A 16,046-nucleotide genomic window follows, 5' to 3' on the forward strand; every position below is an offset into this window, starting at 1 on the left:
TTTTCATATGTTTTGTTATCATAATCTAAAGTATGATTTGTTTCGATATGGTTTTAAACTTTCACGTATAGTATTACCGTAACCACTTTGTTTCACTTTGTTCTACCATGAGTCACTTTTTGTGTTTTTTAAGCTCCTGTCTAGTTGTGATTTGATCATTGCAACTAAAGATTTGATATCCACAACTGAATTAATAAGGGAAATACTCCTCTCCTCTGCCCCTGTAATTTATTTCACGCTCGATCTTTGACTGATTCTTGAACTTTCACCTGCCAAAATCAAAATCCACCACAGATAGTCTGACAACCATGTTCTGGCGACCATGTTCTAGCTTCTCAGAACCTCTATGATAGGTAGAATTCCTCCTTCCTCTACAATCAGACTCTCATTCACCTTGTGTATTGATAGATTCAACAGGGTCACCACCACATGCTCTTGGGTCTCCAAATTCGGGCTTAACAATGGATAAGGTAATAGCTTTGCAAACAGAAATAATAAACTTTCAAAATCCATAGCATAATATGTTTCTAAGAGGTTGAACAAGGGCCAATGTTTGAATGTTTATTTTTAAACCCTTTGTGAAATCACTATGGAAAGCACATGTGGCACCGTAGTGGTCATAGATGACAAATTATTTCTTATTGATCCCAATAGAAACTAAAACCAAATTGAAAAGAATAATGATCAATGAAATCAGTTCTTCTTGGCGAAAGCTTGCTTCTTCAACACTTCGAGCTTCATTATTGTATAAATTTGCATGCTCTCAAACACAATGGTGTAACTTCTCTCTGGTTTTATCACATTGAAAGAATGAAAGGTTTTAATCCTCCTTTGTGGTGGTTGTATTGATACCAATACTTTTTCCTTCAAATTCTGGTCCAACCTTTATGATGGTTGTACTGATACCAATAATTTTGCCTTCATATTATCATCCAACCTCTCTCTCAACTATATATCCATAGTAGATACGACCATATCTATGATGATCCAACATCTTCACATGTAGATTTTTCCACAATTCAATTTCACATAGCCAATATGGCTTCTTCACATGCAAATCTACCCACAATCAAAGTTCACAAAAATGTTCAAGAAAATAAAAATAATTATGAACACCAATAAAATAAATCACACACATAAACAACACTAAGAAATACCTTATGAAAACTCCAACTCCAATTAAAAACCTAGCCTAATAGAATTCCATTATTGGATGGGAAAAAATCTCACCAAATGTGCCTGAGAGCCATGCTCAACGCTCGACCCATTACACTAGATAGGGAGCCCAAACTTGCTCAACCCTTGGAACCTTACAATCGAGACTAATAAACCTATTTATAGGATTCTTTTGAGCCAAATACAATTGGCATAATACCATGGGAAACAAAACCAAGTTCCTGAAACCACTAGATGTAGGGTATCTATTTCGAGTCAAGGTCAATCCTAACCGGCGTGATCCCAAAGTCTCACCAATCAATGCACCAGTTGAACTTGGAAACATAGTATAGCATCAAGGACATCTACTTGCATCTTAAGCTCATTTGGGCATAGTCTTGTACATAGGAATGATGTGAAAGAGTCATTTTTTGCAGATTCTTGTACAAAGGAATGAAGTCAAGGAGAACATTATCTTCATTATTAATCAAATGTAGTGGCATGTGGAAACATTAGAGTGTTGGATCTAGAGAGTGGACAAGCACATGATGATGCCTCCTAATCCTGGCTACTACCTAGGTAGAAACAAAGAACCCATCCCTATAGAAGCCATTGATGATTCAAATAAATCAACACGGATGTCTTTCTGTTTCTTTGTATTTAGTTCTTTTACGTTTTAATTACATAGTTTTATTGTAGGGAAAGGTCCTAGCGGCCTAATGGTTAGGATCTATACTTCTTTTCAAAACTCTGAACAATGGTTAGGATCTATACTTCTTTTGAAAACTCTGAACAATGGTTAGGATCTATACTTCTTTTGAAAACTCTGAAAATTCTCTTATATTTAGATATTATGAGATAATTGAAGTTTTGCATTTCATAATTTACCTATTAAAAAAACCATTTACTTTATGAGAGATTTTTCGGCATAAATCACAAGATATTTCATTTGTCGACACGTTTCGAACCAACTAGTGTGGTTTACCGTTAGGACAAGTTGAATGAGTAGATCAGGTTTTGCATGTTAAATAGATAGAACAGATACTCCAATGGTTGTATAACAACTATATTGACAACGGCTAGATTTGAGGGGTTAGTTAGGAAAAGAATAACCATTATAGGTTACTTTTTAATTAAATAATGGTTATTCCTGTCCTAACTAACCAGTCAGATCTAGCCATTGTCACTATAGCCGTGATACAGTCGTTGGAGTCTCTGCTCTATCTATTTAACATGCAAAACCTGATCAGCTCATTCAACTTGTCCTGATCAGCTCATTCAACTTGTCCTGATGATGAATCACACTAGTTGGTTCGAAACGCGTCGACAAATGAAATATCTTGTGATTTATGCCGAAAAATCTCTTATAAAGTTAATATGGATCACAAAAGCCTCAATTCATCAAAAACCATTTAATTCATTATAATTAGTCAAAATTTATAAAATAATTAAAAATAAATACTAATTATACAAATAAAATTTTAATAATTACATTTGTTCCAACACAAAATTGATATAATTTAAATATGTGTACCATACAACATAATATATGGAATTCACAAAAACTACCCATCATATCTCATATATAATCATTATTTCTTTCAGAATAACACACTCTCTCTGACACACACATATAAAATTAAACCTAATTTATAAATCATTATTTAGATTTCTTTTCCTATAATATATTATAAATATTAAAACAAATTATTTATAATTTTATTTATAAAAAATAAAAATAAAATTACAATTATAATTTTTTTAGTAAGATTATGTTTTAATATTACTCTTTTTCCTATTATATGATATTATAAGATAATGTAGAAATAATAAACGTCCTTATAAAAATTACATTGCATACCTAATCACACCTATACTCACATGATATTAAAGTTGCATTCAATAACTAATACCACCGTTTTTTGAACCACGATGATAACACTATTTCATCATTCAACATATTCTATATTTTTTTCAAAAAGTGAACACACTAAATTGAACCACATGCATATTCTATACTTTTTTCAAAAAGTGAACACACTAAATTGAACCACATGCATATTCTACACTTTTTTCAAAAAGTGAACACACTAAATTGAACCCCATGCATATTCTACATTTTTTTTCAAAAAGTGAACCCACTAAATTGAACCACATGGTCTTGCGTCGAGTGTGCAGCTTTGTGGTGAATTGAGTTTGGTCATTTGGAAAACAGGATACACTATCATAATGTTTCATTGCTATTTTAGACAAACGATTTCGTTTGACAAAACATAATGCGTAATTCACAAATTTGCTATATTATTTAATTATATAAATCACAAGCCTTTATTATGTATGGACAAAATACGATTATTTAAAAGGTTCTGTAAGTCAAATCACGTAACTATTGCCATCGTCCTTCATCCATTTGTGACCTCTGCACTTATAAAAAATAGGCAAGGTAGTCCCACTGTCAGCAGCATGTTGTTTGTTTACCTATGTCGATACTGATTTAGGTAGAAAAAAAAGACATAACACAACATAAAAAATATGTTTATATTGTTTTAGGTAGAATGCAGGATACAGTTGTGAAAAAAATTTATAATATTTTTCAAAATTAGTTACAGTTGTAGTAGACTCTAAGAAAACGCAATACTAACACGCCTGAGAGTTTTAAATAGAGTATTTTGACCTTTTCAGAGTCTGAGACAGTAGAGCAATGTTAATACCACAAAGTGGGACGATTGACCATATTAGTGGCCAGTAGGTAAACAATAGAAGAAAGTCCAGGATCTGTAGAAATTTGAGTCTCTGAATATGACAATTGCTGTGGAGAGCAAGCCAGAGTTGGAACAGCTCAAATGTCTAATGGAGGAGGCTGAAAAGAAAATCACTACTGCTATCTCTGAGGCTGCTGCGAAGCTTGACCTTAATAGCCTTCAATTGATTAATGTGCCGGTGTCGTTACAGTTGGCTACGACCCTTGTGAAGCTGGATCTCTCAAATAACAATTTGGAGGTAAATTTTTCAGTTCGATTCCCTATGTGTAGTCCTTTTCCGAAGGATGACAATGGAATATTTTTTTTGTTTTGATGGTGCCCAATTGATTGCAGTGCTTCCCTGAATGCGTGACTGGCTTGGTGAATCTGAAAAGTCTTGATGTTGGTTGCAATCACCTCAAATCTCTTCCTGCTTCCATCGGCAGGCTCTTGAACCTTAAATTCTTAAATGTTTCCAGCAACATGCTCGTTGCCTTTCCTGATAGCATACAAAACTGCAGGTAATTTTTGTTACCTAATTCGGTAGGGTTTTGGTGGAGTTGATGCATGTACAAGAAACCTGGAAATTGAATCTAACTGTTTCATTGTTGTATTTTTATGTATAATTTTCTTAATACGAATTGAGTCGATTTAACTTGATTTTCCAATTTGTGATTCGAACCTGATAAAAATTTCTGAATAGTTTTTGGGTACCCATATTTAGGTTAATACAGTAGTCTGGTATGAATCTGACAGTGCGTTGGAAGAGCTGCGTGCGAATTTCAACCATCTGGAGGGACTACCAGACACGCTAGGATTCAAATTGAAGAATATGAGGAACCTATCGGTACATTCAAACAACATAGCTTATCTCCCGCCGTCGATTTCCTACATGAGATCTCTCCGTGTACTGGACGTCCACTTAAACAAACTCCGTCGTCTCCCCGACGACATAGATCACCTTATAAATCTGGAAGTCCTGAACGCCAGCAAGAACTTTCACCATCTCGTGGATTTACCGGAATCGATAGGTGGTCTGGCGTGCCTGATGGAGTTAGATGTGAGTTACAACCAGATCTCTTTTCTGCCGGACTCGATCGGCGCTTTAGAAAAATTGCAAGTGTTGGGGTTAGAGGGGAACCCTCTTATTTTGCCCCCGCCCGAAATAGTAGAGCACAGCGCAGAAGCCGTGAAGCGTTACCTGTACAAGCGATTGATTAAAACTGGGCATATTAAGAGGAGTAGCATAGGCGAACAGATTGGTTACTGGTTTCGATTCTTGTTTTTGAGGAAAAGGGTGACATCATCGACAGGTAAACACTACAAGTTCAGTTCAAATATCAATGAAGGATTATCATGGGATGAGTATCGATTAATACCACTAGAGCGTCGTTCCTCGCCCTGTTGGTCAATGTCTCCTCCAGCTTCTTGCTGTTTCTCTCCTCGTCAATCGCAAACACGGAGAAATATGTCCATCTCTTAATTCTTTGTTCATTGTGAGATAAAACGCATTCTTGATTGTAATGGAAACTGCACATATTCTGCACACGAATCTGATGACGAGTGTCTTTGTATTTGGGCATAAACCTGCGTCACACTAGCATTCTGCCTGGTAGATCATCTACCAGTTTTCTCCCGTAGATGCAAGATTAGTAGGGATCTTCGACTTAATAATTAACATTTTAGATGGAAATTTGTAGACATTAATAATTTAGATTTTAAACCCTGTAAGTAATGTTCAAATTTCAATGGAGGATTATCATGGGATAAGTATCGAATATTACCCGTAGATCGTCGTTTCTCGCCCCGTTGGTCAATGTCTCCTCCAGCTTCCTGGTGTTTCTCTCCGAGTCAATCTCGAACACATAGAAGTCTGTCCATCTCTTAATTCTTTGTTTACTGTGAGATAAAACGCATTCTTTATTGTATTGGAAACTGCACATATTCTGCACACAAATCTGACGAGTGTCTTTGTACTTGCGCATAATCCTGTTTCACACTAGCACTCTGCCTCGCAGATCAGCTAGCAGTTTTCTCCGATAGGAATCTCGGACTTAATAATTAACATTTTAGATAGAAATTTTTAGCAATAAATAATTTGTATTTTAATTGATCTTTTCACCTACGGACCTAAAGATAAGATCAAGACCTATTGAGTTCTGATATATTTTCCGAACCGTGTTGCTTTGTAACTTATAGAATAGAAAATAAATATGAGTGCAATAACATCCTTGCAACAGAATCTTGAAATGTCTAATTTGTCTGCAAATGCATTTTTTTATTACTATGTTGATATGTATGTTTACATAAGGCTGTTATTAAATTTATAAAATTATTATTAGTGTTATTAAATTTATAACATTATTATTAGGATTCGCAATTATTTGTATTATTAACATAATGTTAAAATTTAACTTCCAGCTAAATTTATTATCTTGCCATTTTTGGGTTAATTTTAAATTTTGGGTGTAAATAATTTCATCAATGTTTTAATTTATATAATTATTTTATTGAATGTTATATATATATATAAATAAATAAATGAATGAATGATAAATTTTATAAGAATTTGAATATTAAATTACATTGAATACTAAAGTAATTACTAATTAAATTGTTTTGTATAAATTTAAAATATGTATAGATTTAAAATATGATTAATCTGAAAAACAATTTTATTATTAATATGGATTACAAAAATCTAAAATATAATATAAAAGATATTCACTATAATTTTTTTTTAATTTAATAAATATAATTATATAAAAAATATCTAAACAAAATTGAAATTGAACAGAAATAATTAAAATGTGAAATATATATTCCAAATTATAAAATGAGATAACTAAAATGTAAGATAGATATTTTTTAAATTATAATATGTATATTTAATTTTATATAATAAAATAAGATTTAAATTTATAATCTTAAAAATATTCATACAATTATTAAATAAAAAATATACAATAAACCTAAAAACAAATATTTACTAACATTAATATTATAAATATTTAGTGTTATTTAATATCCACTTGACATGAGATTTAATATAATATTAAATCATATCATATAGGCTTATTTTCGTTTCTTACACATGCAAGGTTGTCATTTGTATTAAGAATATGTTTTTTTTATATATTTCATTTTAGTTTTTAGTATATATATTATGAGTATTAATGTTAAAAGTATTATTAATGATATAAGTTTTAAAATGAAATGAAAAAAAAAAATTGATGAATGTGATTATTATGTATGAATTTTGGAATTATTTTATTTGCTATTTAGTTATTTGGTAAAATTATTAGGCAATAAGTTTATGATTGGTTTATTATCTTTACATTTTGCTCTTTACAATGATATTTAATGGGCATGATAGAAAGTTAGTTAGTCCATCATCATGTAGTTGTGACACATCCTGTCTTTATAAGCAATATCCCTTTTACCGATGCAATTCATGGAGGCTAGGGACTTTGATCCATTACACAAAAGAGGGTCGGGTACATGGAAGTCTTTAATAGTTCAAGGCAAGGGATGACAAGGAATATGACTTATTCAATTTATGAACACCCATGCTTAGGGTTTTAATAGATACTATTGATTAATCTAACAATTGTTGTCATATAAATTAAATGAGTTGTAAATATATTTTTTTTGTTTTTGCTAATGCAAGAGTCAGACCTTCAATTTCGTAAATAAAGTACAAAATTTACATCTATCCACAAAGAGTTGTGGACCAAGGAGGAGACCCACAAACCAAATAGAGAATGGGCCCAAGGCAAAAGCCCCTACCCCGAAAAACCCAACTTCTAAATGCTTAAAGTCAAAACAATGATGAAGCCTACAACGTAACCAAAACAATTAGCCTCCCGCCTAAAAAAATTCCTCCCGCCAAGAAAAAGGAGCATAAACTCTTCCCGCTAACTTCCAGACAAGCCGCTTTAATCATCACCGTTGAGCCAACTGACCCAATCCGACGGTAGCGGACTCATTCACCCAGTCAAGAACCGCTATACTTACCTGCATAGACAACCAACTTGCACGATCAATCGCAGTCGTCGTTCCACCTCATTGGATCCGACGACTGTAGAAATTTTGAATAATATGACACTTATTCACAAAGATTATCTCGATTATACACTATTGCGGAATACATGCATAATACATAACCTCCTCTACATTGATCATCAATTTAGCAGCATTAAAAACAATGAAACATCAATTGCATGCACACATTAACACAGTATGTAACCCGTGGAAAGCATACAGCTGAAAACCCCAGACTATTTCTATATTACAATGATTGAGAACATGTAACAATACACAGTACAATACTCCTCACAATTACTCAGTACTATCTCCACCTGTTACACACAAAACTAGCTTAGATCTGAATCAATCACAGGTGCAAATCTCCTCCACTGTCTGCCTGCCTCCACTGCGCAATCCTGCAAGAGAATAATGAGTATGGTTGATCCAAACTCATATTTCCCTTGGCTGAACCACGCAATCCTCATTGGCATTACTCAATCCATTGATTGTGCAAATCTCATGCACAGCTATAGTCACAACTGATAGCTATCTTGCCCTTTCACTCACCTCTAACACCTGTCTACACTGAACTGTCCATGCACTGAGTTAACTAATGTATTCTTTAGTTGCTTTATGAGTTAATAATTAGTGAATTAATTAATAATTAATTCACATCACTCATCACTAGTGTATTCTGCAGTTAGACTAAATACAACTAGTTTAACCAAGTCAAACTAAACACAACTCCATCAACTCCTCAATCAACTCCACCAAACTCAATCACTTGAGTTCTAACTGAAGTCCATCATGCAATAGCTCAACTGACCCATAAGAAAAGCGTATTTCCTTTTGACAGTTGCATGTGCCACATCCGTAGCTCGAACTGAAGTGCTCCAAGAGGATAAGATAATGTTTATAGTCCAACTATTATTAAGAGCTAATAATATTCGACTGTTCTATATTTAGACTGGTAGTCTAAAACTAGACTCCACCCATATGTCTAAAAATAGAAGTCCATCTATTTTTACCAACATGACCAATCATCCACAAATACCATCCTGCAACTCATAAACCATGATCCATATGTCTAAAAATAGACTTTGCGCCAAAAATAGCCTGTGGGCCCACTTAGTGAAGGCGAATCCTTTTCACTAAGCTCTACCTGCTGCTAACAAGTGCTCCCTCTCCGACATCTGCGCTACTACAACATCTCCATGCATCTCGCACCATTGCACACTTCTCTATGCCACCTAGCATTATGCAAAACACTTGTGCCTCTTGCATTGTTGCAGCCTGCTAGCTATGCGCTATCCTGGGATTCCATACACTGTCGCTCTCTCTGCCACTCCATCTGCATCTGTCTCTACCCAATCAGTCAGTTCTTGCTACTCCACATCGGGGCTCCCGTAGCAAGGTCTCATCCAAGAGGTTGGGTACCTCAAGGATCCTGCCCCTCCTCCTTGGGACGATCAATCCACATCACCCCACCTCCTACCTAGAGGTATGGCTGCATGCGATCCCTCTACCCACCTGGCTCGAAGTTCCCCCCTACTGGAGTTCTCTGCATGAGTAGATGTCTCTACTGGATCTCCTCTCAACTTCCCTTGTTGTGGCTGATCCACAAGCTCCTGGAGCTGCTGCACCAATCGTGGCTCCTCCACAATCGTCTGAGACTTCTTCTGGCTCTACATGTTGAGAGGTAATATACGCTCCCTCTCAACCACCAAGTCTCCATCAGTTGCCTTGCTGCTCAAGGCTTTGCATGCATCTTGAACCTTAAGAGCATACAGGTTCTTGACCTGTGAACTAATTTGCTTCACCTGTCTAGTGATGATGTGTCTAAGGAAAACCTTTCCCTTACTGAAGACTACATCACAACCTCTGTCTTCCAGCATCGTGATCGACACCAAGTTTCTCTTCAGTCTTGGTACATACTTGACATCGATCAAGGTAACGCGAGCTTCATGCTCCCTCTGAAAAATAACTGTGCCTACACCTGAGACACTATACTTCTAATCATTACCCATCGCTATGAGTATCTGGAGATCTTTCTCCTCCAAAGTACTGAACAAACTCTTGTCACCAGTCATGTGGAAAGATGCTCCACTGTCAAGAAACCAGCCACTTCCCACCATGGATGAAACCATTGCATGCGAAGTGTGTGAAATCCAACTCAAACTATGAAGCAAGTACCTCACCTTCAGATCCTTCCCCGGATCCCTTCTTGCATTTCTTCTTTGGGAAATTAGTAGCATAATGGCCCAACTCATGACAATAAAAGCATCTCACCTTCGACTTGTCAACCTTCTTCCCATCATTGGAAGAACTGGATTCGGAAAGAGAACCCTTCTCCTCCCGCTTCTTTTCTTTGGCAGCCAAAGCGCAATCTTCTTCATCAGATGCCTTTGATGAAGATCCGTCCCTGGTATTCCGCCTGATCTCCTCTTGCACAAGATCTGACCAAAGTCTCTCCCATCCTAGCAATTTCTCCTGACCATTGACAGAGTCCTGATAGGAATGCCAACTCTTCGGAAGACCAAGGAGAGCAAAGATCACCAAGTCCTCATCTTCGACAGTCACCCCCACACTTCCCAGCTCATCCCTGCATTGAGTGAACTTCGTGAGATACTTGGGCATATTGTCTCCATTCTCACACTTAATGTTTCTGAGTTTATCCTTGAGCACCAACTTCCTCTGGTCACTCTTGCTTTGGAATAAATTTTTCAACGCTTTCCACATCAGGTATGGAGAAGCCTTTCCATGCAGGCTAGACACAATGTGATCCTTCATGCCCTCCAACAGAAACCTTCGACACTTTGCTGTCTTCTTTTGCCAAACCTCAACGTGAGCAGCATCAGTAGGCTTTGGGACCTCAGCCTCTATGAACTCCTTCAACCCATTGTCATCTAACACCTCCTCCATCCTATCTTTCCATGCAATATAGTTGGAGCTGCCTTCAAGAGCATACTCCAATCGCAAACCGTTGAAAGACATTTCAACTTTGACACCAAGAAAACATTGCTACAAATTCGAATTCCACCAGCTCAAAACTCAACTGCTTCTGATCTAAAATTCGTGAGAACAAAGTATTTCTCGTACAGAGATTGACTGTATGGGCATTGATCGGTTATCTCACCTTCCAAAAGAAGGACGGATCCAGAGGTTACCTGGCCTGATTATAGACTCTGCCTGAAGAAATAAAATGTAAAAACATTCTGAATAATAGATCTGATGATCAACTCTACTCCGATACCATGTAGAAATTTTGAATAATATGACACTTATTCACAGAGACTATCCCGATTATACACTATTACGGAATACATGCATAATACTTAACCTCCTCTACATTGATCATCAATTTAGCAACATTAAAAACAATGAAACATCAATCGCATGTGCACATTAACACAGTATGTAACCCGGGGAAAGCATACAGCTGCAAACCCCACACTATCTGTATATTATAATGATTGAGAACATGTAACAATACATAGTACAATTCTCCTCACAAGTACTCAGTACTATCTCCACCTGTTACACACAAAACTAGCTCAGATCTGAATAAATCATAGGTTCAAATCTCCTCCACTGTCTGCCTGCCTCCACTGTGCAATCCTGTAAGAGAATAATGAGTATGGCTGATCCAAACTCGTATTTCCCTTGGTTGAACCACGCAATCCTCATTGGCATTACTCAATCCATTGATTGTGCAAATCTCATGCACAACTATAGTCACAACCGATAGCTGTCTTGTCCTTTCACTCACCTCTAACACCTGTCTACAATGAACTGTCCATGCACTGAGTTAACTAATGTATTCTTTAGTTGCTTTATGAGTTAATAATTAGTGAATTAATTAATAATTAATTCACATCACTCATCACTAGTGTATTCTGCAGTTAGACTAAATACAACTAGTTTAACCAAGTCAAACTTAACACAACTCCATCAACTCCTCAATCAACTCCACCAAACTCAATCACTTGAGTTCTAACTGAAGTCCATCATGCAATAGCTCAACTGACCCATAAGAAAAGCATATTTCCTTCTGACAGTTTCATGTGCCACATTCGTAGCTTGAACTGAAGTTCTCAAAGAGGATAAGATAATGTTTATAGTCCAAATATTATTAAGAGCTAATGATATTCGACTGTTCTATATTTAGACTAGTAGTCTAAAAATAGACTCCGCCCATATGTCTAAAAATAGAAGTCGATCTATTTTTACCAACATGACCAATCATCCACAAATAGCATCTTGCAACTCATAGACAATGATCCATACGTCTAAAAATAGACATAGTCTAAAAATACACTTTGCGCCAAAAATAGCCTGCGGGCCAACTTAGTGAAGGTGACTCCTTTTCACTAAGCTCCATCATCTTGTTGCATTTTCAGCACTCCCTCTCAACAAGATATGGATTATCTGCAATCCCTATCCTGCAACTTTGGAATGTTTTGCATGAAACGCATTTGCCTGGTCCACTTGCTCCAACAACACTTGGAACAAAAACACTTCCAACTTGACCACTCTGTTGGGCTAGGAACATACTCTGATGCTGAAGCTCTACCTGCTACTGGCAAGTGCTCCCTCTCTGACATCTGCGCTATTGCGACATCTCCATGCATCTCGCACCATTGCACACTTCTCTGTGCCACCTAGCACTGTGCAAAACCCTTGTGCCTCTCGCGTTGCTGCAGCCTGCTAGCTATGAATTGTCCTGGGATTCCCTACACTGTCATTCTCTCTACCACTCCATCCGCATCTGTCTCTACCCAATCAGTCAGTTCCTGCTAGTCGACATCGGGGCTCCCGTAGCAAGGTCTCATCCGAGAGGTTGGGTACCTCAAGGATCCCGCCCCTCCTCCTTGGGACAATCAATCCACATCACCCCACCTCCTACCTGGAGGTATGGATGCATGAGATCCCTCTGCCCACCTGGCTCGAAGTTTCCCCCTACTGGAGGTCTCTTCATGAGTAGATGTCTCTACTCGATCTCCTCTCAGCTTCCCTTGTTGTGGCTGCTCCACAACCTCCTGAAGTTGCTGCACCAATCGTGGCTCCTCCACAATCGTCTGAGACTTCTTCTGGCTCTACATGTTGAGAGGTAATATACACTCCCACTCAACCACCAAGTATCCATCAGTCACCTCACTGCTCAAGGCATTGCATGCATCTTGAACCTCAAGAGAATACAGGTTCTTGACCCGCGAACCAATCTGCTTCACCCGTCTAGTGATGATGTGTCTAGAAAAAACCTTTTCCTTACTGAAGACTACATCACAGCCTTTGTCTTCCAACATCGCGATTGACACCAAGTTTCTCTTCAGTCCTGGTACATACTTGACATCGGTCAAGGTAAGGCGAGCTTCATGCTCCCTCTAAAAAATAACCGTGCCTACACCTAAGACACTATACTTCTCATCATTACCCATTGCTATGAGTATGTGGAAATCTTTCGCCTCCAAAGTACTGAACAAACTCTTGTCACTGATCATGTGGAAAGAAGCTACACTGTCAAGAAACCAACCACTTCCCACCATGGATGAAAGCATGCATGCGAAGAGTGTGAAATCCAACTCAAACTATGAAGCAAGTGCCTCACCTTCATAATGGCCCAACTCATGACAACGAAAGCATCTCACCTTCGACCTGTCAACCTTTTTCCCATCATTAGAAGAACTGGATTCGGAAAGAGAACCCTTCTCCTTCCCCTTCTTTGCTTTGGCAGCCAAAGTGCAATCTTCTTCATCAGATGCCTTTGATGAAGATCCGTCCCTGGTATTCCGCCTGATCTCCTCTTGCACAAGATCTGACCAAAGTCTCTCCCATCCTGGAAATTTCTCCCAACCATTGACAAAGTCCTGATAGGAATGCCAACTCTTCGAAAGACCAGGGAGAGCCAAGCTCACCAAGTCCTCATCATCAGCAGTCACCCCCACACTTCCCAGCTCATCCCTGCATTGAGTGAACTTCATGAGATACTTGGGCATACCATCTCCATTCTCACACTTAATGTTTCTGAGTTTATCCTTGAGTGCCGACTTGCTCTGGTTGCTCTTACTTTGGAATAAATCTGTCAACGCTTTCCACATCAAGTATGGAGAAGCCTTTCCATGCAGGTTGGGCACAATGTGATCCTTCACGCCCTCCAATAGAATCCTTCGACACTTTGTTGTCTTCCTTTGCCAATCCTCAACATGAGAAACATCAGTAGGCTTTGGGACCTTAGCCTCTATGAAATCCTTCAGCCCATTGTCATCTAACATCGCCTCCATCCTGTCTTTCCATGCAATATAGTTTGAGCTGCCTTCAAGAGCATACTCCAATCGCAAACCATTGGAAGACATTTCAACTTTGACACCAAGAAAACACTGCTGCAATTTCGAATTCCACCAACTCAAAACTCAACCGCTTCTGATCTAAAATTCGTGAGAACAAAGTATTTCTTGTACAGAGATTGACTGTATGGGCATTCACCATATATCTCACCTTCCAAAAGAAGGATGAATCCAGAGGCTACCTGGCCCGATTACAGACTCTGCTTGAAGAAACAAAATGTAAACACTTTCTAAATAATAGATCTGATGATCAACTCTACTTTGATACCATGTAGAAATTTTGAATAATATGACATTTATTCACAGCGATTATCCTGATTATAAACTATTGCGGAATACATGCATAATACATAACCTCCTCTACGTTGATCATCAATTTAACAGCATTAAAAACAATGAAACATCAATTGCATGCGCACATTAACATAGTATGTAACCCGGGGAAAGAAAACAGCGGAAAACCCCACACTATCTGTATATTATAATGATTGAGAAAATGTAACAATACACAGTACAATACTCCTCACAAGTACTCAGTACTATATCCACCTATTACACACAAAACTAGCTAAGATCTGAATCAATCACAGGTTCAAATCTCCTCCACTGTCTGCCTGACTCCACTGCACAATCCTGAAAGAGAATAATGAGTATGGTTGATCCAAACTCGTATTTCCCTTGGCTGAACCATGCAATCCTCATTGGCATTACTGAATCCATTGATTGTGCAAATCCCATGCACAGTTATAGTCACAACTGATAGTTGTCTTGCCCTTTCACTCACCTCTAACACTTGTCTACACTGAACTGTCCATGCATTGAGTTAACTGATGTATTCTTTAGTTGCTTTATGAGTTAATAATTAGTGAATTAATTAATAATTAATTCACATCACTCATCACTAGTGTATTCTGCAGTTAGACTAAATACAACTTGTTTAACAAAGTCAAACTAAACACAACTCCATCAACTCCTCAATCAACTGCGCCAAACTGAATCACTTGAGTTCTAACTGAAGTCCATCATGCAATAGCTCAACTAACCCATAAGAAAAGCGTATTTCCTTCTAACAGTTGCATGTGCCGCATCTGTAGCTCGAACTGAAGTGCTCCAAGAGGATAAGATAATGTTTATAGTCCAAATATTATTAAGAGCTAATAATATTCGACTGTTCTATATTTAGACTGGCAGTCTAGAAATAGACTCCGCCCATATGTCTAAAAATAGAAGTCCATCTATTTTTACCAACATGACCAATCATCCACAAATAGCATCCTGCAACTCATAGACCATGATCCATATGTCTAAAAATAGACATAGTCTAAAAATAGACTTTGCGCCAAAAATAGCCTGCGGGCCCACTTAGTGAAGGGGACTCCTTTTCACTAAGCTCCATCATCTTGTTGCATTTTCAACACTCCCTCTCAACAAGACATGGATTATCTGCAATCCCTATCCCGCAACTCTGGAATGTTCTGCATGAAACACATTTTCCCAGTCCACATGCTCCAACAACACTTGGAACAAAAACACTCCCAACTTGACCACTCTGTTGGGCTAGGAACATACTATGATGCTGAAGCTCTACCTGTTGCTGGAAAGTGCTCCTTCTCTGACATCTGCGTAACTTCAACATCTCCATGCATCTCGCACCATTGCATACTTCTCTGTGCCACCTACCACTGTGCAAAACACTTGTGCCTCTCGCATTGCTGCAGCCTACTAGCTATGCACTGTCCTGGGATTCCCTACACTGTCGCTCTCTTTGCCGCTCCAT

General features: G+C 37.7%; 1 protein-coding gene across 1 annotated transcript; it reads left to right on the forward strand.

The window, feature by feature from the left end:
* The first annotated feature begins 3,896 nt into the window (after nucleotides 1-3,896).
* LOC149241227 (uncharacterized) lies at nucleotides 3,897-5,587 on the forward strand. The gene is made up of 3 exons (XM_089367468.1): nucleotides 3,897-4,155; nucleotides 4,251-4,417; nucleotides 4,653-5,587. The coding sequence occupies exons 1-3, from the start codon at nucleotides 3,955-3,957 to the stop codon at nucleotides 5,377-5,379; spliced, it is 1,095 nt and encodes a 364-aa protein (XP_089223594.1). The 5' UTR covers nucleotides 3,897-3,954; the 3' UTR covers nucleotides 5,380-5,587.
* Nucleotides 5,588-16,046: the final 10,459 nt, after the last annotated feature.

Source organism: Pinus tabuliformis, chromosome 8 (assembly GCF_031772625.1).
Source record: "Pinus tabuliformis cultivar Carrire ecotype Pingquan chromosome 8, CPIR1, whole genome shotgun sequence".
Classification (NCBI taxonomy): domain Eukaryota; kingdom Viridiplantae; phylum Streptophyta; class Pinopsida; order Pinales; family Pinaceae; genus Pinus; species Pinus tabuliformis.